The sequence below is a fragment of the Dasypus novemcinctus genome, chromosome 2, assembly GCF_030445035.2.
Source record: "Dasypus novemcinctus isolate mDasNov1 chromosome 2, mDasNov1.1.hap2, whole genome shotgun sequence".
NCBI lineage: Eukaryota > Metazoa > Chordata > Mammalia > Cingulata > Dasypodidae > Dasypus > Dasypus novemcinctus.
Window position 1 is genome coordinate 41,728,471 of NC_080674.1, and position 24,679 is coordinate 41,753,149.

Sequence of the window (24,679 nt, forward strand, 5' to 3'; positions counted from 1 at the left end):
GAAGCGGACTTGGCCCATTGGTTAAGGCGTCCATCTACCACATGGGAGGTCCAAGGTTCAAACCCCGGGCCTCCCTGACCTGTGTGGAGCAGGCCCATGCGCAGTGCTGATGCGCGTAAGGAGTGCCGTGCCACACAGCGGTGTCCCCCACGTAGGGGAGCCCCACATGCAAGGAGAGCGCCCCGGAAGGAGAGTCACCCAGCACGGAACAAAGTTCAGCCTGCCCAAGAATGGTGCCGCACACACGGAGAGCTGACGCAACAAGATGATGCAACAAAAAGAAACACAGATTCCCATGCCGCTGACAACAACAGAAGCGGACAAAAAGTACACACAGCAAATGGACACAGAGAAAAGACAACTGGGGGAGTGAGGAGAAGGGGAGAGAAATAAATTAAAAAAAAATCCTAAGCATCTCTTAGAATAGAAATGATGTTAAAAAAAAAAAAAAAAAAGAAGAACTAAAATAAAATCTTTAGCTTCAGACCACAATCTCCAGTGTCTTCCAAAGATATGAAACTTCCGTATTTTACCTTAGGTTCTATCTAGGAGTAAACAGAATATAGAATGAAAAACATAAAAGAACCTGAGATAATCAATATTTGACAAAACCATTTCAGAAAGTCAGGAAAGCAGATTCAAAAACCAGAGATGTGTGGATTTGACACTGACCCTGGAAAAGATGATAGAATGTGTTTTAGGAAGGGGATCCTAGCAAAGCACCATAGTCCAATCCATGTCAGCCTCACTTCACACCCTCCCCTGACAAGGAAAACTGGGAAAACGTGTCAGAAATAGACACAATGTGTACTGGTTTAAACAGGATCTTTCCAAATACCTGAAAGAAGTATAATGGCAAAATGAAGAAATAAAGCTTGTACAGAAAAGAAAGTGAGGGGTTCTTTAACCCTGTGACCAGCACAGGATGGTAATTAATGTGCCATGTCAATCTGGACAAAGGTTACAGGCAGATGTGACAGAGTTCTACTGCTGCTGACATTCTCATTAATGACTTAGACCAAGATATAGGAATTAACATTCCTCAAATCTGTAGAAGAAAAAAAGCTGGCAGAAGAGAAAATATACAGGATGCAATTAAGAAGAGTCTAAAAGTGATGAACATATGAAACAAGTTAAGAGCGCAATATAAGAAATAAATTCAAAATATTAATCCAGTAAGAAATTTAGCATGGATAACTGCAGGATTCAAAATGAAATGATGACAATGATACAACAAACAGTAAATGAACAAACTTGGGTTAGAGGAGATATGATTTAAGAAGAACATGCAAGAAAAACAAAGAATAGTTAGCAAAGTGGGTCAACAATGTAATGGCAGGGTGGGGGATGATATTGCTAGAGTACTAGTAGTAACAGCCTCTTAAGAGGTTTTTCCTGCCCTCTGTAGCTGACAGAATACACCTGGTATACTATACTTAGTTCTAAGCGGAACCATTTGAAGGCTATAAATAAACCTGAACTTGTTCAGGAATGTGACAAGGATCATCTAGAAAGTCAAAACCACATCATGTGAGGAACAAGTAAGATAAATGAGGAGGCTGGAATCATGAGAAAAGATGGGGGTCTGTGGATAAATAGCCACTCCAAATATTTAAAATAAGGAGGACGAAGCAGACATAGTTCCATAAGTACCTTTTACATTTTGTTTTACAATTTAGGGAACCATTTCACATACATTATTCCAAGAAACTGTAATAGGACCAGCACACAAAAGCTAAAGTTCAGTGTAGGGAAGACTCTTCAAAAAATTTAATATGAAATTAAGCTGCTTCAGAAAGTGAACAGACGAGAGATGTGACCTCTAGAGTAGAGGGGACAAGATGATCCAGTGTGGCAAGGAAAGACAACGGCAGACTTTGTTATTTCATCTTTTAAAAATTCTATTTGCATATGCAACATATAAGGGAATTTTTTTTAATGGAAGGGAAAAGGTGGAAGAACATTCAGTAGATCAATAAGTTATTTTCCTATGAATTCGTAAGATCTAAAGTCATTCCTCACAAACGAGCATCGTTGGTGGTTTCTTACGCCTCCTCCCTTTGAAGAAGGGCTCTGATTCCAGGTTTCAGTACAAACTCCCAGAAAACTCCAGGAACCTTCAGGAACAGATCTTCAGGATCACCTGATACAATCTACTTTAGAGATCAGGAACCTGAGGCCCCACATGAGTCAACTCATTTCCTTCTCACTTTATCAGACACCCAATATCTAAATTCCTGGCTGCAATTAAAAGTGGTGGATTAATTTTTGGTCTGAAATATAAGTAAATAATCCAACATTAAGGTATGGTTAATAAGAAACATAAGCCATTATTGTTGGTTTTACTTGCTACCCAAATTATTAAAAAGTTTTACTTCAGTATAAATCTTATTCTAACTATTCTTATCCCACTCCCCATAGGTGCAAGCTACTCCCTATTTTATAATGCCACCAAACTAAGCTCAGAGAAGGCAGGTATCTCACTCATCCCTGTATCTCCTGGATCCCAGCACAAGCCTGACACCTATTAAACATTAAAAAAATATTGGCTGAAAAGATTTTTTCTATGAGGAAAAAAAAAGTGCAATACACTTAGTATAGAGTACAGACAAAGAGATAAAAGAGCCTAGATTGTGATGAATACCTCCAGAAGAAATAAAAGTATTCAACTCACACATTAAGAAATGGACCATAAACATGCAAGGGATGTGAACACAATTCAACTACAAATTAGGAAACGTTAGTAAGAATGATACTAGGTACTACTGAAGACAATGTGGAGAAACTGGAACACAACCTGTGGCTGTACACAGCAAGTAGAGGGCAGCTGGCAACAATGCTAACCTTTACGGAGCACTTGCTCTGTGCCACAGAGGCTCTGAGCATCCTATGTGCATTTTCACAACCCTCTGAGGCCTATTACTGTTAACATGTTACACAGAGACACAAAATGATCTGCCCAAAGTCACATAGCTCATAAGGAGCAAAGCCAGGATTTGACCCAGGCTTGCAATTGCGATTGTTATTATTTCTTTCAAATCAAAAGCCTCTGAATCAAAGACAAGGATGATGATGAACCAAGGTTGCAAACACTGATCAAGAGCTTACTGTGTGTGAGGTACAATGCCTAGCGCTTCACATGCAAATAATGCCAATTCTGTGAGATTTTCCTAAAATGCCATTCACTGAATGCAATCTGTCCTTTAGAGGAAAAGAAATAATGTCTGTCAATTTTGGAATGATTAAGTTGCTACTTCCACCTATGTTCTAGCCCACTTCTCCCTCCCTCTCAATCTTATTCATTTAAATAAACTCTATAGACTAGAAATTCTTAAATTTATTCTACTGACTCTGACTTCTCCCCAGACATATATCCAACTTTCTGCTTGACTTGTCCCCAGATGTGTGTACAACTTTTCACTGCAAGTCTAATAGGCATCTCAAACTTAACACACCCCAAAGAGATCTGTGATTCACAACCACTCTAAACCTGTTCCGTCCCCTAGTTCTTCACTCTCTCAAAAAATGGCACCCTATTTGCTCAAGCTAAAAATCGAACAGCCATCCCTTTTTTTCCCCATCGCCTCTGCCCTCTCCTCAAGCCCTATCAGCCAACCTTCAACTACATTCTGAGACCAAACACTGTTCCTCATCCCCACTTCCATCCCCCAAATCAAGCGTACTGGCCTCTCTAAATGGTACGGTTATTCCATACTCGCTCCCAAATCTGCATAAAGCAGCCAGAGTAACCTTTCAAAAACAGTCATCAGGTCATATCGCTTCCCACCTGAAAACTGTCCAATAGATTTTTGCTATAAACAAACTCTCCACTCCTTATCATGACCTACAAGGTTCTACATAGTAAGGTACTATGTACCCCTTCCACACCTATCATATATACGTCTCTCTTTCATTCCCTGGGTTCCAGGCACTGTAGGCTTTTTCTATTCCTCAGACACACCAAACTTGGTTCCACCTCAGGCCCTTTGAACTTGTGATCCCTACAGCATGGTACCTTCTCCCCTAACTCTTCAGATGGTTGGGTCCTGCTCATCATTCAAGTCTGAGCTCAACCCTCACCTCACTTCCACAGAAAGCTCTCTCCTCATAACCTGTACAGAGCGACAGGCCTCTGCCGCCCTATCCCCAAAACCCCAATCCTGCAACACAACCCACATCTCACTCACTCTTCATCACAGTGTCCTATTTTATTTCCTTCATAGTACTCATCAATATCTGGAGTTATCTTCTTATCACATAATTCCTTGTTTATTGTCTATATTTCCCCAGTTGGAAGGTAAGTTCTTTGCACTCATGGAACTTCTCTCTTTTGTTCACCACTATATCCCTGACCTAGAAAAACTACCTGGCACACAAGCATGCAGTAAATGTTTGTTGAATAAATAGAATGCATGGACGAACTAATAAGCTGAATATAATGCACCACAGAAGATTATTAAAGCTAAATTTTTAAAATCATGGTATAATAAAGTATTACAGTCCAATCCAAAAATGGTTTAACATATATGAAGCTGCAGTCATAAATACATGTATACATGTTCATAGAACTTAATCTAGAAAGATGTACAAAAGAATGTTATTAGCAGTGCTCTCTGAGTGGTGAAATTCAACAAAAATTTGTCTTATCCTTTTTAGTCTCTGAATTTTCTTAAGTTTTGTAAAATAAGCACTCATAATTTTTAAAAAGTTATTTCCATTAAAAAAAATAAGCCAATATAAAAATAAAGATTTTCACAAAGAAATTACAGCAGCTAAAAAAATGATATTTTATTGCCTAGTACTCAAATAAATGCAGAAAGAATCATATAAAATGTATCAAAAGTCTTACAAACATTGAGTTGTTTAGACTCAGTAAACCAATGCTATGGAAAAAATCTGAAACTTCTTGGAAAGGAAAAAAACAGCTTTCTGTCCCAAAATATTTACCACATCTTTAATTATGAATTAGAAAAAGTTGAAAGAAATGCCAATGTCCAAAATTCGGGTGCAGCTATAGAATGGAGTATTACACAACCATCAATAGAATCTTTATTAATAGGAGGAAGTAGTTCTTATAATGTCAAAGAAAAATAAGGAACAAACCTGCACATCCAGTTTGAGCTTATCTAAGCAAAAAGAAAACTGAGGGGAAAGACTGGCAGGAAATGTTATATATCACGGTTTAAAAACTGGTAACTTGCAGGTTGTGCCTTTCGGTGTGTTTTATATGCGTAAAAAAACGACAACAACATGTGAATTATCTGCTAATATTCCAAAACAGAGCATTTAAAATAAAAATTGAGAAGCCATGGAACACCCCTTCCATGTTCTTTGGGGCAACAAGCAGCTGCAGGTAAGAGCAGTCACCCCTTTAGACAGCTCATGCCCTCGAGAGCTTTCCAGAGTTCCCACTTTTCCTGACTGCTCCCCTAAACTGACAAATTTTACTTACCGTTAACCTTCCAGCTTGTCACTGTTGTTTATCTTGCAGTACAGTTAGGAAGAAAGTGAAATATTTCCCATATCCACGTCGCAAGCAAGCTCTGTGACCTGCACTGTCTCCACAGCATTTGAGTGTTCGATTACAGCTGGACAGCACTTGGAATGCGTGAGTATAGCACACCCAGCACTGACTATTTGAAAGGGAGCTGAAAAGTTCCAAACCTGAGTCGGTTGTAATTTTATTGAAGCTGGCATTTGGGAAAGGGTGAGTTGGCTAAGTTCTAAGTTCAGCCAACAGCTCAAGGTCTGCAAGGCAATCACCACGGTTTGGTTACTCTTTACTTGCTCTTGCAGACTCAGTACATCTCCTTAGAGAGATAAAGAGTGTTTCTTTGTGAAACATGACTCTCTATTTCCCATGAAACAAGACAGTTAACTGCTGCTCCTGGTGGGGGGAGGAGGAGTAAAGTAGGAAAAATCGTGGGATAAAAAATAAAATGTTGACTTGACAGTGGCTCCAACCTGTAACATGACTTAATATTCTACACATGAACCCAAAAAAAGTGACTTGTGAAATAGTCACCTTTTATTAGGCTGTATGAGGGAAATAAAATGGAAGATTAGTGTTTGTCATGAAGGTTCCAGAACATATCTTTCATGACTATTGAGAGTCGACTTTCTATCAGAATACGTGCAACTGTCGTCAACCTAAAAGTTTTTCCCTACATAAGGGATGAATTAGAAAATCAATGTGGTTTTACATATTGTCAAATGGAAACATTGTGGTTTTAAATTGCACAATTTATTGTTCTTGCCCCTGGGTAGGATCATGTGCTATAATTTCTCAAGTGGAGTATACACAAATTCCACACATCCTAAATTTATCAGCAGGAATCCATCCTCAATAATTTTACAAAAGATAATTACAAAAAGCTGTGGAGTCTGACTTAAGGTAATGGAAGATTTTCCATCTCAGAAGCTGTATCGTAGTAATTTGGAGACTATTAGCATAGGGAATTTTTACATATACATAACACAAATCATCTCTAAATCGTCAGTGAAGGTCAACAAGGTGAAATTACCTAGTCTGTTCCGCAGTTTGTTGAATAAGGAGGAGGGAATGTTTATGCTCATTGAAAAATAACATTGCAATAAAGTTTCCTTCAAAGCTGCAGGAGAGGAAGTGTTACCTGTGCTAAGAGTTTACTGAGTGGACCTCCTGGCAGAGGCCCTGCACTGGCCTCTTTTCTTATGTCCTTCCAGGGCTGGAATTTGTCTAGCCCAGACACCACTGCACACCTGATGCCAACACCATGCTTGGGAAAGAAAAGGCGCTTCATGGTGACTGAATGGACAAACTACATTCATTCGAACGACAAGGAAAAAGGGGATGCGACCTGGCCTTTGAGAACCTACCATACAGTACTAGTCAAGACAACAACAGAAGGAAAAAAATGCCTTAGATTCAAAATAAAATGAACTGGCAACAGAAAGCATTTCAGTTTTAAAGTAAATGAAACCACAACAAAATATTTCCCCGTGATCAGAAGCAATGAAACATTTTGTCAGAAGGCCCTGAAATGCTTTTCACAAGCTTAATACAGTTTGTAAAACAAAAATTATTTGGCTTAGAAATCCTGTATTGATAGGAAAGAATACTGATTGGCCTTAATCATCATTTCAAATCAGTGAAGTCCACATTTATCAAAAACTTACCACCTGTAGGCACTATGAGCTGGATTACATTATTATTCCCATTTTACATATAAGGAAACAGACACAGGCCTTGCCCAAGTTCACACGACAAGTAAATGGAAAATGGGATCTGAGCCCACTCCCTTTACTACATGACATGCTATATGTAGGAAACTCAGGAAAGTTCAAAGAATAACAGTCACCTGGAATTTCACCACACAAAGATAAATCTTACCACCCATTTGGCATATGATCTTCCAGGCATTTTTCTAAACAATATATAGAAAATTTGAAGCATATATCAATACACACACATGCGCAATCACCCTCTTTAAAAAAACAAAGTAAAACAAAACTCTATGGTCCATTTACACGTAATGTTTTGCAGTCTGCTTTTTCAGTTCATATATTCTTAGTATCTTCCAATAAATATCCCCTACATCACTGCTAATAAACAAAGGATATTACTTGAGATGGAGATACCACAATCTGACTACTGTCCCTATTACTGAACAATTAAGTTGTTTCTAGCTTATAACTATTATAAACAACACTGCAAAAATCATTCTTGCAAACTGGAGAGTTTATTTTGCATGTATGTTTTTTGTGGAGGTCACCAGAATCTAGAGATTGAGGGTCTTTTTCCCCCCAAACCTCAGAGAGCCCTGACTACTCCTGATTTTGATTCATCCCACTAAGTGGACTTCCCACTGAGTGCAGAATCTCTGTGTGCGGGGAGACCTATTACCGACAGAAGTATGGTGTGCACATGGCACTGCGGAGGCGAGAACCTCTGTTCTGTTTTTTTTTTCTCCCCTAAGTTTAAATTAATTCCTAGTGGTGGAAATGCCTGACTAAGGGACATGGCACATTTTTGAGGCTTTCAATGAGTAATACAAAATTGCCCTCCTGGAAAGTTGTTACAATTCAAACAGCCATCAGCAGCATTTGAAAGTGACAATCCCCCAAACCCTCGCTTTTAAACATTTAAATTCCTTTATGTCCCCAAAATGTTCTAAAAATGGTGGAACTATGTGATAAAAACACATCAAGAAACACAGCCAACAATTCTGGACTTTAAAGTATATATGCTTTCAAATATAAAACTAATGACCTCAGATACCAGCAGAGCGAACTGACCAGAATGACAGCCAGAAGAATCGCATGAAACCAGGTTCCAAAAGGTGCCAATCTAGCAAGTGAAACACTGCCCATTCACTTGTCTCTCTGGCTACTAGAAGGCTTAGTATTTGGGTTTTAAGAGCAACACACTTTTTTTGTTTTAAACTCATTAAATTTTATTAATACTATCTTATAGCTAATATGGTAATCCGAAGTTCTCAAATTATTTTAGATATTCATTTATTCACAAATATCTGAGCGCCGACTATGGGCTGGGCACTGTCCTAATGCTGGGGACACAGCAGTTAACCCCACGAAGTCCCTGCCCTCAAGGAGATGCCATTCTAGAGAGGTGCTCAGAATGCTGTACTTAAGGTTCAGTAAATCATGGGGACAGTATCAGCTCTGGAACTACTGGACCGTTAAACTCTAACACCTCTGGGTCTCAGTTTCTTTATCTGTAAACTTAAGAAGTTGGCAATTCTATCCTTCCTTTGGTTTTGTTTGAATGCTTAAGCAGACTCATGAAAGCTTTGCATTTTAAGCTCTATATAACAAACTAATTTGCTAGTTCTTCCATGAAATCAGAACCAGGCTCTCCCAGAAAACCAATTTTACATCTACAGTAAAACTTTGGCAATCCAAGTGCCTTCAAGGAATAAAGGGAGGACAATGTTCCAGTTAGATGAGGATTTATGCTCCCAACTTGGTTTCTTTTTGAAGAGGTTTCGAAAACGTTTTGTCTCTAACTTAGTCCTGCGCTATAAATACTCAAGCATGAAACATGAACTCGTTGGTATGGCCATGGGTCTCCAAGCCTGCTGTTGGGGAATAGCTGATGTTCGGGCTTTAACAGGGCACCCTCGTGCCATGTGGGCCTGCAGCAATGAAGTCCTAGTGATGGATGCTCACCTCTCTCCAGTTTACCCCTAGGCCCAATTCATCACGCACACTCAATTTGCTTGTCTACATAAAATCTTTAACTCGAGGTCTCATTAACATTTCTAATATGAAAAATGGGAACCATTGCTTCTGTTACCACTTGTTATTTTCTACCAGATGTTCCTGCCACAACCACTTCAGTTGTTCTTGGATCCAGGGTATTCTTGGAGAAGCCTGATTTTTGTAATATATAAATCATCGTAAGGGGCCTCAATATTCAAAGGCACCTTCTATGGAAGAGCCATGCAAACACTTTCAAGAAGTACTATCATCTACTTGTGGGCTTTCAGGACACTTAATAAAACAGATGCATATTGTCAACTACAGGCATATATTGTGATTCCTCTGTGCCTGCCTTATAAACCAGATGAATGAGTAATGGCCAAGATTTTCTCACCTCTGTGCAAAAGTATATGAATAATTCACCTACCAGTTTTCACTCGATTTCCAACATAGAACTAAAACAGTATCTGATGAACACAATCTTTGGTCATGAGCAATTTCAGCAGCAGCATACTACTTACTACTAAGGATGTAGATATTGCAACTCTAGACAATGTAGGGCAAATCTGGGATCCTTCCATTTCCATAGTTCACAAAAGAAAATGTAAAGGAATTGGTAAAAGGGCTTTAACTCAAGCATCTAACCCTCTAAATTTATCACAACCAGTTGCATACTCTTGCTTTTTTGCCTAAAGGGCTTCCAGAAACTGCAAGTATCAGGCCAAAGGAACAAAGGCACTTGACTTAAGATTTAGGAATCATAGAGTCCATCCTTGATCTATTTTTTTGCACCAGAACTTACAAAAGAAAGTTGGAAGGCAAAACTATCTCACACAGAGACAACTTATTACATTCAGGTATCAACCAATTAGGGAAATTTTTTAAAATTTTATATTCATTTTGTAATAAGAGCCTAAAAGTCACAGCCAAGGAAAAGATAACAGATTCTTATTAGATGTCATTACAATTGCTTGGTACAAAAGCCATTTCCCAAACTTTCAATTAACATAAAGAAACTCATATTTAAAAAACAGATTAGAAGTTAGGAAGAGGAAATACCACAAACTTCTGATATTCCCTAAAATAGAACATGCATGCATTCTTTACGTGAGAATAAAATACCTTGATAAAGCACATATATTTTATTTGTTCATTAGTCTGTCATCTGCTCAAAAGGATTTAAATATTCAATATGCACAAGAGGCATCTTGAAAACTTTACACTTACACAAATGGCTAATCCACTGGAATCAAAGATGAAACTGCAGGCTAAATTTCTCAGAAATCACTGTAATTCACTGAACCAGGCAGCTTTTTAAGGTTTCATATGTTAATTTCAGGGGACAACAATCAAACACAAATGAGTCAAAGCAATGATTTGAGAGACTGTGTTAACAGTACAACATATTCGTTCATGTCAAGGACCAGAACTAAGGTGAAAAGCTCAAATAAAAGACTCCTGAATCTATTCTACTCAAATCAGGCAAGGTTGTTTCTTAAAAACTGTAATTATTCATTTACTCACTAAACACGCACTGCCCACTCTGTGACCTAGGCTGTACCTGGTCTCAGGGATGGAATGGAGAACAAGCAGACCTGTTTCCGCCCATGGGTGCCTCCAGCCAGTGGGGGAGTCTCAGCGATCAAGGCCTCTTCTTTTCCACTTAGGTGTAAATGCTGCTTGACGTATGCAAACAGCCAGGGCTCCCACCACCATGCTCGCTTTCTCCTGCCGCTCTCGGGGTCCCTTTGTCATAAATTCCAAGCGTATCAGCATCCCTCAGCAACTCAGGCATGCCAGGCTCCACCCCATTTCAGGGACTTTGCACTGGCTACTCCCTCTGCCTAAGAGGCTCTTCCTCCAGATCTCTGAAACACCGGCATCTGTCACTCAACTCTCAGCTCCCACCTCTGCAACTGAGGGAAACGTCCCTAGTCACTCTATCTAAAGCAGGGGTCCCCACCCCGTCTCTCTCTACCATTGCAACATTATTTTACTACTGGTCCAATATTTATCACTACCTGATGTCGTCGCTGATTTTTGTCCATCTCCCTCACTAAAAAGTGAACTCCACTTTTTTTGGTCCATCTCCCCCCCTTAATGAGACAGCACAGTCTCCCTGCCTTGGGGGCTGCTATATTATGATTCCCCAGAAAGCTGCCTGGCATATAACAGATACTCAATAGATAAATAAGAACAAATATTGAGAACATTGGTAGTTTTGAACCACAGTGAAAAGTACCAAATAAAAGTAAAAGAGAACATCTTAAATGCTAAAAGTTTGATCAGTTTTAAAAATATGAATGGATTTTTAAAAAAATCATAACTTAAAGTAGTCTAAAATCACCCTCAAAAGTAAGCACAATGCAAAAACAAAGCTAATAAATCTCAATATTGGCTAAAGCTCAAACATTATGATGTATTAATCTCAATTTCTAGCATTAACATCACTTCTACAATTTACTGTTTCAAAGCACTCTAAGAGGCTCCAATTTTTAATGGGAAAAAAAAAGCAAAGGCCAAATATTTTTTTCAAGCTCTCCCTAAAGATTTATGAGTAACCCTCTCCCACACTGCAAAAATTGTAACCATATTATAGCAATATTAAAATATATGATCCTGGTGATAATGTGTGGAAGGCAGAGATTTTAGTGACTCATGACTAAAGAGTGTTTTGAAACCCAAACTGTTCTCACCTTCTGTTTAATCAAAGATATGACACTTCTCTCCATGTACAAAAATACTTAAACTCTTAAGAATGTTTCTTGCATATTATTCTTGAAAATTTCTATCTGCTCCTTTACTTCTTTTGTTGCAACAAAGAGCTCAGCTGTTAATCAGGAAACATAACTTTAGCTACTGATCATCAAGGCTTAAGCTTTCAGCAAAAACACTAAAGATCCTAATGGATCACGATGAAGTTATATAAAGGCAAAAGGTGTACCCTGGAACGCAGGGACATTTGTTTCCTGGACTGTAAAGTCTAGAAGTGAGTTACTACTGCCTCTGGGCCTTTGGGAATAACTCAAATCCACTTAAAAACCTCAAAAGCTAATGTTTTACAATTGTTTTAAAGCAAAATATTAGAAACAACTACATACATATCAATGGAGAAGATGTTAAATTATGGTCCATCCTTAATGGACTACTCAACAGCTGTTAAAGAATGAGAAAGCTCTCTTATGTACTGATACAGTTTAGTATTCTGTGGGGGGAAAAGCATGGAGCAGAACAGGGTATACAACATGTTCTCACTGGTGGAAAAAACAACACAAAAGAACATATACAAAATATTTAGATGAGTAGAGGCAGGAACTGGAAGGATGCGTACCAGGAGCTAGTAACCCTGGTTCCTGGGAAGGGGAACCACGTGCTGTGCAACATGGTGAGAGAGAGTATACTTTCCACCTGACACCTTTTTCTAGCTACTGAATCTTCTACAGTGTGCAAGTATTGCCTACCCCACACATTAATACTATAAATTTTAACACAAGAATTTATACTATAACCAACCTATTATTCAAGGACAACGGAAAAGAAGCAAAAATCTCAAAATTCACAAAAGTTTTGTTCTCTTCAAGAGCTACAATTCCTGATTCTCATTTCCCAGCAGAAAATCCAAGACCCGACTAAAAAGAGAGGTGTGCTTGTGATCTCACCTATTACAAAAGCCAATAATCCTCAATTCAATTCTAGGAAGGGAAATTGCTGCTGGGCTCACCTTAAAAACATACCTCATATTTGAACTGAGCTTGTAACTACCTACTGAAACCTCCAGATCAACAGTTTCTGGCTATAAAACAGAGTCAATGTAAGAAATGTGAGAGGGCAGTCTCATGTACTTAGGTTCCTTTCCACTCCAAGGCTTAGACAAGGAACCCTCTGATATTAGTGAAATATGATTTCAGGTTTGTGGCAAAATAATCATTTAAGGACAGGGGCAAGCATCATTTGCACTGAATAAATGCCTTATTTTTTCATTTATGTGTATGGGGGAGGTGGGTGCTTTAAATTCAATTTAGCCACCATTTTTAGATCCCTGGCTAAATGATACTAAGTCACAATAATTTTACTCCAAGCAAATGTTTTTGTCTGTTTCGTTTTTTTTATTAGACAACCCTTAATCTGAAGAGGAACAAATCAGAAGGCAAACTTTAAACTGAAATCTTTCTGTTAAAGTGTCTCTTAACACATTAAAAGAAATGCAAAATCTTCCAGACAAACGCCATTCAATAACAGTACACAAGTTACATCACTATTTGACTGTATTAAACACACACAGAAACACAAAGACACCCAACTGCAAATAAAAGAGCTCATAAAGTTTTGGTAGCTGAAGCTGGGGACCAAAATCACGTTATTCAAGCCTGCACGTTAGTTTCCAACACTTGTGCAGTTTTCTGTCGGTCAGGATTCATGATTATAGTTTTGTGCTTTTATACAACACATCCTGGGCCATCTTAAATGAAGCCTAACCTTGATCGCCAACAATTTAACTTTGACTTTAGCCAGTACAGCGCCCTCAGATATAGGCACATAAAAACACAGGGAAGTCAAGGGTACTATAAATACAGAAGGTACTTAAAGTTAATTTAGTGACGATTTGGAGCACAGGGACGCCAAATCACTTGGATGATCACTCCGCCACGGGGAAAGAAGGAAAAGTAAAGCTTCTTCGCATTGCCCAGGTAACCTCTAGCCTCAGAACTTACACCCTGCGTGGTGCAGAAGTTCGCTGCGGGGGCGTCGGCGCCGACCAGGACCAGAGGGTGGCCAAGGGCGCGCAGCGAGACGCGACAAGAAGCCGCCCTCGGGGTCGCCCACGTCGGGCGCTGCCCCCCACGCCACCCCCACCCGCGCCGCCGGGCGCTCGCGGCGACGCGCCCCCGGGACCAGGCTCCAGGGCTCCGCGGCTCCCGATTCCCGCGCCGCGCGCCCACCCGCTAGCCCGGGCTACTCACGGGCCGCTCCCGCGCCGCTATCTCGCCATCCCCGGCCGTGGGTTCCGCCGCCTCGGCCGCGGCCCGGGGGCTGCCCCGAGTCCGCAGCCGCTCCGGAGCTGGAGGCGAGGGGGAGCCGGACAGGGCACGACCCGCCGCCGCCGCCGTCTCGCCTCGCGGGTCCCAGCCCTGAGCTGCTCGAGGCGGCCACGGGCGAAAGGCGCGTCGCTCCTCTCTGCGAGCCCGGAGCCGCCGCCACTCGCCCGGAGGCAACGGTAACCGCCAGGGCCACGGCCACGGCAACTGGAGAGCGGCTCCTAAAGGGACTGCGGCGCGCGGGGGCGGTGCCTGCACGCCACTCAGCTGGGGGCGCCGCGGCCCCGGATCCGCCCCTAGCCCCGCCCCTCCCCGCCCCAAGGCCTGCGCCCCGCGCGCCCCCGCCGGAAGCCGCACGCGCGCCCCCGCCGCCTCCCCACTGCTCGGCGGCGCGCGCTCTGGACTCGCCCGCGGGGCCGCTCCGGGCTGTCGGAGGAGCTCGGGCGCGCGCGGGACCCGGGCGCAGTGGGTGGTGCTTCCGCAGAGACTCGCGTCCAGAGGCCAATCTCGCAAGGTCACGGAAGAACCCGGGAGCGCGAAGCTGCCAAGCTCGTGCAAACCCTCGCGAAAGGCCTGCTCGGCGGCCCTGCGGGGAGGCGAGCGGCGTCCAAAAAGCTGTCCGTGCGCATCGCAAACAATGCATAGAGAAGGGCATAACCGGGAGCCGTGTTTCGCCGCTTTATAAACAATACGTCAAAAGCAGCTTCTGCACCTTGGGCTGCTGCGGGGGTGTGGGGGAGGCGATGGCTTGGATTTTATGAGTTACCTAAAATGTCCCTAGGGTCCCGGGCGCTGAAGCTCAGACCACCTTCCTCGTCCAAGGCACAGCGTTCCTTCAAACGGAGAGGACCCGCGGAGCATTCTGAGAATATCCTGGAGCCATCTGGTCTTGCCTCCCAGGGGTAGTGGGTTTATTTGTGCGGAGAAGAAAAGGATCCCTTAATGGGGTGAGATTTTTCCTCAGTGCATTGTTCCCATTTCCGCAGTTTCACTTGGCCTCGGTGTTCTTCCAGAGTAATGCACTAAATGAAATTAGCTGGAGAGCGTCTGATGGCGCAGAATCATGGTTTGAAGATGTTTACGCTCTATTCCGGACGCGATTGATAATGTTCTATTCGACACAATTAATTTTGCAAAGTTCACAAATATGCCAGATAGAGCCCCGGCACGCAGAGCCGCAGGACGCTGCAGACACACCTTGGAACGGAAACCGGCTTGTTTTATCTGGGATTTATATGATGCGTGAAAAACAAGGCCAACATGTTTATTTTAGAGACCTTTTGATAAATTCCAAAGGAATTTCTAAATTGGCGAAATGAGGCTCATTTCCTGAAATTATTTTCCCTTATTAGTAAAAACACCTTATGTGTATTAATTGAAAGGTGGTTTTCCTAGGCGAAAATATGTTTCACCACAAGAGCATATTTTGAACACAAAACTGAATGCTTCTTATTCCTAAAACCTTCATGGAAAACATGCTTTATTATGTATGCCTGAAACCCGGTTTAGGTTGTACAACGCAGCTTTTTGTTCTCCCCACTCTTGAATCCTAGATGATTTGAGAAATTCATTATCCATTTTGGAGAATCTTGTCACTTACTTTTCCATTAGGTACAGTGTCCAGCACCCATAATACTCTTAGGGGCCCACGAAGATGCTCTAATTTCCTTTAAATTCAAAAGGGAAAAAATGAACATATAGTCTAGGAGAATATTTTAACGTGTGATACTACTATATAATACCAATAATACTTGTCGTTATATATATATATATATATATATATATATATATATATATATATATGTATATATATATTTCATTTTTGGGAGGGGTCCAATGAAGCAAACTGCCTAGGGCCAAAGAAAAACATATTGCTAGTCTGTTGCCTGAGGTTGAAAAATTCCCTTTCCATGACAAAAGTTTAAATTGTAAACATACTACATGACACGCTAACGTGTGTATCTGTAATACACTGTACATATAGAGAAATACTTGGGATAATACTAATGGTGAACATCTATTGGATGGCTGCCATTTGTCTGGTACTGTGCATGACCTCATGTAATCTTCACCTACCTGTGAAATTGGTACTATTTTTATACCCAGGGGCTGAAGCTAATTTTGTGGGCCTTGAAATGTATACAATTTGGGTGGTCCTCTTTAAGAAAAAGAAAATGAAACAAATGCAACATGCCCAGGCTGTTCCAGTAAATGGGAGGGCAAGTCTCAGCTATCTTTTTTTCTATGTAAAAAAACACATGGCCATGTGAACATATTGCTAGGGTTCCTGCCCAGGGCTTTGACTGGGTCCTGGAAAACGGCTTTGAAATTTTTGCTTTATTAGCTTCACAAAAAACCTGCTTCCAATGTATATTCACTTTACAGCAGGGGTCCTTAACCCTTTTTTCCCACGGACCCCTTTGCCAGTCAGGTGAAAACCTTGGACCCCTTCTTAGAATGTAGCAGGAGATAGTTTTATGACACTCAACATTAGCATGTCTTTAATTTAAATTTTAGGATTATTCAGAAGTAGGTTTTACAACTTTCCGTAGTTTCAATACCTGATAACCTAACACAGTGCAACATCTGTTCAAACAGTCATTTTCAGCAAACAGAAATTCGAGTTTTCCCATGGCATCATAAAACCATCCTTACCAACTTTTTTTCAGGCACTTACCCACTGCACTCAGAAATACAGCAAAATAAAAATTACACTAGGTATATACTATACTGTGTATCATTTAATCAGTATATAACACCCACACCAACATGTCCCCACAAGAATAATGTTTTTTTGAATTTTCAGTTCAAGCTCACAGACACCCTGAAATCTTTCCATGGACCCCCTGGACCCTGTTAAGAATGCTGGCTTTACAGTTAAGGCTTAAATTCTACGTCGCGTCATATAGCTCACGCTGTACTAACGGTATGGTTTGAAGAATTGTGGAATTTGAAGAATTTGAAGAATTTATCATGAGAAATAAGGGATTTCCTATTTCTGTAACAAAGCAAGAGCCTTAACAATACATTAGAAATATTCTGATTATGACCAGGCCATAAGTCAGTTTGGGCACTTGACATGGTCTTGCTGTTTATGCTGATAAGAGTAAATTTTTATTATCTACTGTATAAAAATATGAATTAGTCACTATGGCTTCTTAAAGAAATTTTGGCTTAATTTCAATGCCATGGGTTGACACTATATTTATTTCCCCTGACATAGGCCAGGCCATGTTAAATATTATTTTATGTAATTTACTTTTTTTTTTGCTATTTCATGAGATGTTGCAAAATAAATATAAGAATAAGAATTTGTTTTGTTCGATGCTTATATTGTATACTACAAGAGCCTGAAATATAGATCTCAATAAATATTTGTCGAACAAAAAGATGGAAAAGAAAAGATCACATAATTAGAAGTAGAAGTGTAGATTATGTGTGTAACAAGGTAGAATCAAATGGGAATGAAGCAGCAAAATGTTGAATGCTTGCTAGATAAGCAGAATTGGCTTCTTAGCTAATTATTTTGTATTCAAAATTTGTGCTCTTCTTTCCAGCTATTGGCTATATTTCCTGCTTTTGTTTTGTAAGAGAGATTTCATTTGAAATGCTTAAATATAAGCATTACATTATTAGCATTTCAAATTTAAAAAGTCAAACATTGTGAATGTAATTAGCAGCCCTGAATTATATATTGGAATGCAGTTAAAAGGGAAAATTTAGGCATATAGATTACTAGAATAAAAATTAAAAAAAAAAACAACAACTGTACAACATAAGCTGTAAACTCTATTATTAATGATGGGCTATGTGGTTAATAGTACACTTATAAAAATGTACATTCATAAATTGTAACAAACGTAGTACACTAATGCAAGGTGTTAAAAATAGGGGGTTATATGGGAACTGCATTTTATGGATGAGTTTTCTGCAAACCTACAACTTCTGTAATAAAATTTTTTTTAATTAAACAAAAATCATAATCATACTTATAATGAAAGTTCTGGAAATGAAAGGCTTTGTTCTTTGACAGGACCAATCTCTCATAAAAACAGCAACCTTGAGATAATGGGGGTTTGTTATTAAATTACCTATGTCTTGGCCCTTAAACAGGCTTCTCATGAAGTGTGGGTTTATATGTACAGTGTTTATCAATCAGTAGGACAAGCTATGGCTTCATTCCTGGAAGAAATTTTGGAACCCAATAAAAATCTGCAAATTAAGCATAGTTATTAGCCAGTGAAAGGTTGAAATGAGTGAAACTGTTCTTCATTTCAAGCCTAATTGAAATGAGTGAAACTGTTCTTCATTTCAAGCCTAACTGATAAATGTAGATTTAAATTGGTTTATTTTAGAGCACAGTTTTGGACAAGATTCAACACTTTAATTAAATCACTGTAATAAGAAGACGTATGAGAGTAATCAGCGAATTTTCTCTAGATGATATGTTCTTTACCCAATTATGGTTTGAAATACTATTTGAAGGGCATGAAAAAATGTGATAAACAGCATAAAAATAGGGTGGCAGGTTGAGACTATTTTTGTGAATTCCAAAAAAGAGAAGAATTATGTTTGTAAACTACTCTGTTCTCTGGGTAAGATGCCCTTTGATTGTGTTAGATTCGGTGAGGTGCTTCTGGTTATGTTTACCTGATAAAATCAATTTAGGACTTCTGATTGGGCTACATCAGTAAGATGTAGCTTGGGTTGAGTCCCCACCCCTTTGGTGGGCATGTGTAAACAGACACACACATGGAAGAGGAGAGAACTTGGTCATTTTGTCCTGCCATGTGGCAGAAAGGAGAAGGCTCAAGTGCTTAAGCCCCAGGAAGAGAGATGAGCCATTTGCCTGATAGTTTGCAGCTGAAGAGAACAGAGCAGCTGAGCAGCTGAGAAACCAGCCCTGTGCCAGCCTACAGCTGAGATTGGAAGAAGCTGGGCCTGGGCCCTCGGAGCCTCAAAAGGAAGAAAGAAGTAGAGACCAGGCAGAGACTGCCCATCACCTTGCTTCAATACGTGGCAACAGACTTTGGGTGAGAAAGTCTTACGGTATCTTGAATTGGAATCTTTAGGGATATTTTTACCCCCAAAAAATACCCTTTATAAAAGCCAACAGATTTCTGATACTTTGCATCAGCACACCTTTGGCTGACTAATATAGATGGTATCTGCCTAGGATTCTGTTTAGAGTATTCTCTTTCAGATAAGATGCCTGCAGAGGTGTAAGGTAAAATAGTTTTTATACAAATCAATTTTATTAATATATATTAATAAAGCGTACAATCGGTGGTATTTGGTATAATCACATAGTTGTGCATTTATCACTTCAATCATTATTGGAGCATTTTTCATTATTTTAATAATAATATTAATAAACAAAAAACAGACAAAAAAACAAGAAAATTCTTCATCTCTCAATCTCTCTGTTTCCCCTGCCATGTATAGTTGCTATTTCTGATTATTCTTACATATTTATTTTTAAGCAGTTTTATTGAGATATATTCACATACCATACAATCTATTCAAAGTGTATGATCAGTGGCTTTTAGGTATAATCACAATGTTGTGCATTCATCACCATGAAATAATTTAGGACAATTTCGTTACTCCAAAAAGAAAAGCCCCACCCTTTAGCAGTTACCTCTCAATCATTCTATCCTTTCCTAGCCTTACATAATCACAAATCTAATTTCATCTTTATAAATTGGTTTATATTTACATTTTATAGAAATGGAATCATACAATATGTAGTACTTTGTGTCTGGTTTCTTTCACTTAGCATAATGAATGGTTTTTTTTGGTCTGATATTAACATCCTGTAGTATTAACCTATATTAGTTCTGTTTCAAAGAAAAACAGTCATATCTATGCAATTTTGCCTGTATTCATATTTCACATGAGGTATTACTATGCTATACATTTCCATGTTATTTTTTAGCTTTCCTTTTAGTAATATGCATAGCATTAGACTTTCCATTTAAACTACTGTCATACCCATATAGTAATACTGCTGGTTACAAACATTATGTTGTGCTTTTACCTTTTCTATTCATTTCCAAAAATTAACACATATCAGTTTTACCAATTCTGCACAAGTTAACCCTCAGCTTTCCATTTTCTACCCTCATTCTATTTTCTGGTGACCCATATTTATGTTATTAATTCCATGAGATTACACAGTATGTTTAGTTCATATTAGTGCAATCATACAGAATTTTTTCTTTTGTGTCTGGCTTGCTTCACTCCACATAATGTCCTCCAGGTTCATCCATGTTTTCATATGCTTTGTGACTTCATTTCTTCTTACAGCTGTATAATATTCTATCATGTGTATATACCACAATTTGTTTATCCATTCATCAGTTGATGGACACCTTGATTGTTCCCATCTTTTGGCAATCATGAATAACACTGCAAATGAACATCAGTGTGCAGATGTCTGTTCGTGTCACTGCTCAGTTCTTCTGGGTGTATACTTAATAATGGTTTTGCCCGGTCACATGGGAGTTCTATAATCAACTTCTTTAGGAACTGCCAAACAATCCTCCACAGTGGCTGTGCTACTTACATTCCCATCAACAGTGAATAAGCGTTCCTATCTCTCCACATACTCTCCAACACTTTAAATTAGAGTTCTCTGTCTTTTTAACAGTGGCTATTCTAATAGGTTTGAAATGATGTATCATTGTAGTTTTTATTTGCATTTTCCTAATCACTAGTGATATTGAACACTTTTTCATGTTGTTGTTTTTTTGCCATTTATACTTCTTCTTTGGACACATGTCTATTCAAGTCTTGCCCATTTTTAAATCAGGTTGTCTTTTTTATTGTTCGGTTATAGTATCTATTTATATATCATGGATATTCAGCCTTTAGCATATATGTGATATCCAAATATTTTTTTCCCATTGAGTCAACTGCCCTTTCACCCTTTTGATAAAGTCCTCTGAGGTATAAAAGTATATAATTTTGAGGAGGCCCCATTTATCTATCTTTTTCTTTGGTTGCTTGTGCCTTGGGTGTAAGGTCCAAGAAAACATCACCTACCACAAAGTCTTTAAGATATTTCCCTACATTTTTTTTCTAGTAGGTTTATGCTCCTGGCTTTTATATTTAGGTCTGTGATCCATTTTGAGTTAATTATTGTACAGGAATGAAACAGAGGTCTTCTTTCATTCTTTTGGTTATGGATATCTAGTTCTCCCAGAACTGTTTGTTGAAAAGACTGTTTTTGTCCTGTTAACATGGCTTTGGTAGGTTTGTGAAAAACCAGTTGGCCATAGAGGTGAGGGTTTATTTCTGGACTCTCAATTCTCTACCACTGACTGATGTGTCTATCTTTATGCCAATACCATGATGTTTTGACCACTGTACTTTGTATATATTTCAGTGTCAGGCAGTGAAATTCTTCCCATATTGCTCTTCTGTTTTAGAATGCTTTTATCTATTCAGGTGCACCTTCCCTTCCAATTAATTTGGTAACTGCCTTTTTTATTTTTGTAAAGAAGGCTGTTGAAATTTTGATTGGTATTGAATTGAATCTGTAAATCAGTTTTGGTAGTATTAACATCTTCACGATATTTAGTCTTCCAATCTATGAACACAGAATGTCTTTCTGTTTGTTTAGGTCTTCACTGATTTCTTTTAGCAATTTTTTAAAAAGTACCAGAGATTGAACCCAGGATCTCATACATGGGGAACATGGGAAGCAGGTGTTCTACCACTGAGCTATACCACTCCCCTAGCATTGTTTGTTGTTTTCTGCATATAGGTCCTATACTTCTTTGGTTAGATTAATTCCTAGGTATTTGAGTCTTTTTGTTGCTTTTGTAAATAGAATTTCCCCCTGGTTTTTTCCTCAGGTTGTTCATTACTAGTGTTCAGAAACATTACTGATTTTTGTGTGCTGATTTGTATCCTGCCACTTTGCTGAACTAGTTTATTAGCTCAATGAGTTTTGTCATAGACATTGCAGAATTTTCTAAACATAGAATCATGTCATCGGTGAATAGTGAGAGTTTTACTTCCTCTTCCTATTTGGATGCCTTTTATTATTTTGTTGTTATTGTTTCTTGTCTAATTCCTCTAGCTAGAACTTCTAGCACAATGTAGAATAACAATGGTAACAGTGGGTGTCCTTGTCTTGTTCCTGATCTTAGAGGGAAAGCTTTCAGTCGTTTCCTAGTGAGTATATACTGAGTTTGGGTGCAACGTTCTGTATATGTCTGTTAGGTCTAGCCTGTTTATCATATTGTTCAACTTCTTTGTTTCCTTTTTGATCTTCTGTCTAGTTTTATGTAATGATGTGAGTGGTGTGTTGAAGTCTCCAACTATTATTGTAGAGCTGTCTATTTCTCCCTTCAGTTTTGCCAGAGTTTGCCTCATGTATTTGGCGCACCCTAGTTAGGTACATAGATATTGATGACTGTTATTTCTTCCTGTTGGATTGTCCATTTTGTTACTATATAATGGCATTCTGTATGTCTTCTAACTTGCTTGTATTTAAATTCTGTTTTGTCTGATATTAGCATAGCTACTCATGCTTTTTTTCAGTTACTGTTTGCATGAAGTATCTTTTTCAACTTTTACTTTCAGCTGGTTTGTATCCCTGGACCTAAAGTGAGTCTCTTGTAGGCAGCACATGAATGGCTCATGTATTTTTATCCATTCTCTCAGTTTATATAATTTGATTGGGGAACTTAATCCATTCACATTGAATGATATTACTGTAAATGCAATATTTGCTTCCACCGTTCTATTCTTTTCATATGTCATAGCTTATTTTCATCTGTCTTTTTACTCTTTTGGTTATCCTTTCTGCTATTCTTGTCTACTATACTCTCCTCCAAGCCTCTCTCTTCTGTCTTCTTCTTTCAGGCTGTAAGTCTCCCTTTAATATTTCCTGCAAAGGTATTTTTTTTAAATGAACTCTCTAAGTTTCTGTTCATTTGTGAATATTTTAAACTCACCTTCATATTTGAAGGACAGTTTTGCTGGATAAAAATTCTCGACTGGAATTTTTTTTTTTTTTCCAGTATCCTAATTGTATCATACCACTTTCTTCTTGCCTCCATAGTTTCTGAAGAGAAATCTGTGCTAAGTCTTACTGGGCGTCCCTGATATGTGATGATTTGCCTCTCCCTTGCTGCTCTTAGAATTTTCTCTTTATCTTTGATGTCTGACATTCTGACTAGTATGTATCTTGGAGTAGGTCTATTCACATTTATTCTGATTAGGCTATGCTGTGCTTCTTGGACATGTAAGTTCATTTCTTTCATGAGAGTTGGGAAATTTTCAACTATTATTTCCCAAAATAGTCTGTCTGCCCTTTTTTCTTTCTCTTCTCCTTCCCGAACTCCCATGACATGTATGTTGTTGCACTTCATGTTGTCATTCAACTCCCCAAGCCCCTGCTCAATTTTCTTCATTATTTTCTCCCTCTATTCTCTCTTCAGTTTCAGCTGTTCTGTCCTCTGTATCACTTGTTCTTTTGTCTTTCATTTCGAATCTGCTGTTGCATGTCTCTAAAGTGTTTTTTATCTCACCTGTTGTGTCTTTTCTTCTCACGAGCTCTGTTTACTTTTCTATGCAGGTTTTTAAATTCTTCTTTGTGTTTGCTCAGTGTCTTCTTGATGTCCTTTATCTCTTTAGCCATATTATCTTTCAATTCATTAATTTGATTTTGGAATTTGTGTGCATCTCGGTGATTGGTTATCTTAAATCCTGTGTCACTTCTGGGGCTTTGATATATTCCTTTTCTTGGGCCATTTCTTCCATTTTATTAGTATGGCTTGTAATTTTTGGCTGATGTATAGGTATTTGTTTAGGATGGTGAGTTTACTCAGATGCTCAATTTCTCTCTCTTTTATAGAGATTTAGTGGCATGAGGCTGCATGTTACTGCTGCTCTTTGAGTCTTGGTTCAGCCTGTTGTGGGTCTTTAAGATTATCCCTGTTGTTCTCAAATCTGGGCCCTGGGTTGTAGACCCAGGGTTGTAGACCTGCTTCCAAGGACCTTGGGGAGGGTGGCTCTACAGGCCGGAACAAGACTCTTTCTTATTTAGTTTTAATTTCCTCACATGCACTTCCTTGGTCTGCCAGAAGATAGCGCTCTTCAGCAACCCTCCCAGTTCAAAGCCTGGTCTGAGTGTGTTGCAATGGGAACAGGATCAGTGAGATAGAGGATCCTGCCCGGAGGCTGAGCCTAGCAATTCAAAGTGTCTCAGAGGCAGTTCTCTAACCTTTACTGGCAGCCCCCTCCCTTTCCAAGGTAGGGAATAATTGCACTCACCTCTGGTCCTCAGCAACCAGTTCACGTCAGTAGAAAGGGCATTTAAGAGGGTCAGCTCTTCAGTCCCTTTGCAGTTCCCAAAGGTAATCAATGGTGCGCCCTCCACTTCCTTCCCCCACCCCAGGCTTGGGAGGGCTTGTGGGAAACAG

At 39.3% G+C, this 24,679-nt stretch overlaps 1 protein-coding gene across 9 annotated transcripts in view; it reads right to left on the reverse strand.

Annotated features, from left to right (window-relative positions):
• Window positions 1-24,679, reverse strand: part of LIFR (LIF receptor subunit alpha) — a 120,504-nt gene that overhangs the window by 70,318 nt on the left and 25,507 nt on the right. For 2 of the 9 annotated variants that reach the window (XM_058308056.2, XM_058308051.2), the window contains exon 3: window positions 15,841-15,907. The exons of 2 other annotated variants lie outside the window; for them this stretch is intronic. In XM_058308056.2, the coding sequence (XP_058164039.1) occupies window positions 15,841-15,848 (8 nt within the window). In that variant the 5' untranslated portion in view covers window positions 15,849-15,907. Of the gene's footprint in view, window positions 1-14,165; window positions 14,505-15,006; window positions 15,321-15,840; window positions 15,908-24,530; window positions 24,666-24,679 lie in introns of those variants that run through there. 5 more of the 9 variants (XM_058308053.2, XM_058308065.2, XM_058308077.2 and 2 more) reach the window with 5 other exon arrangements.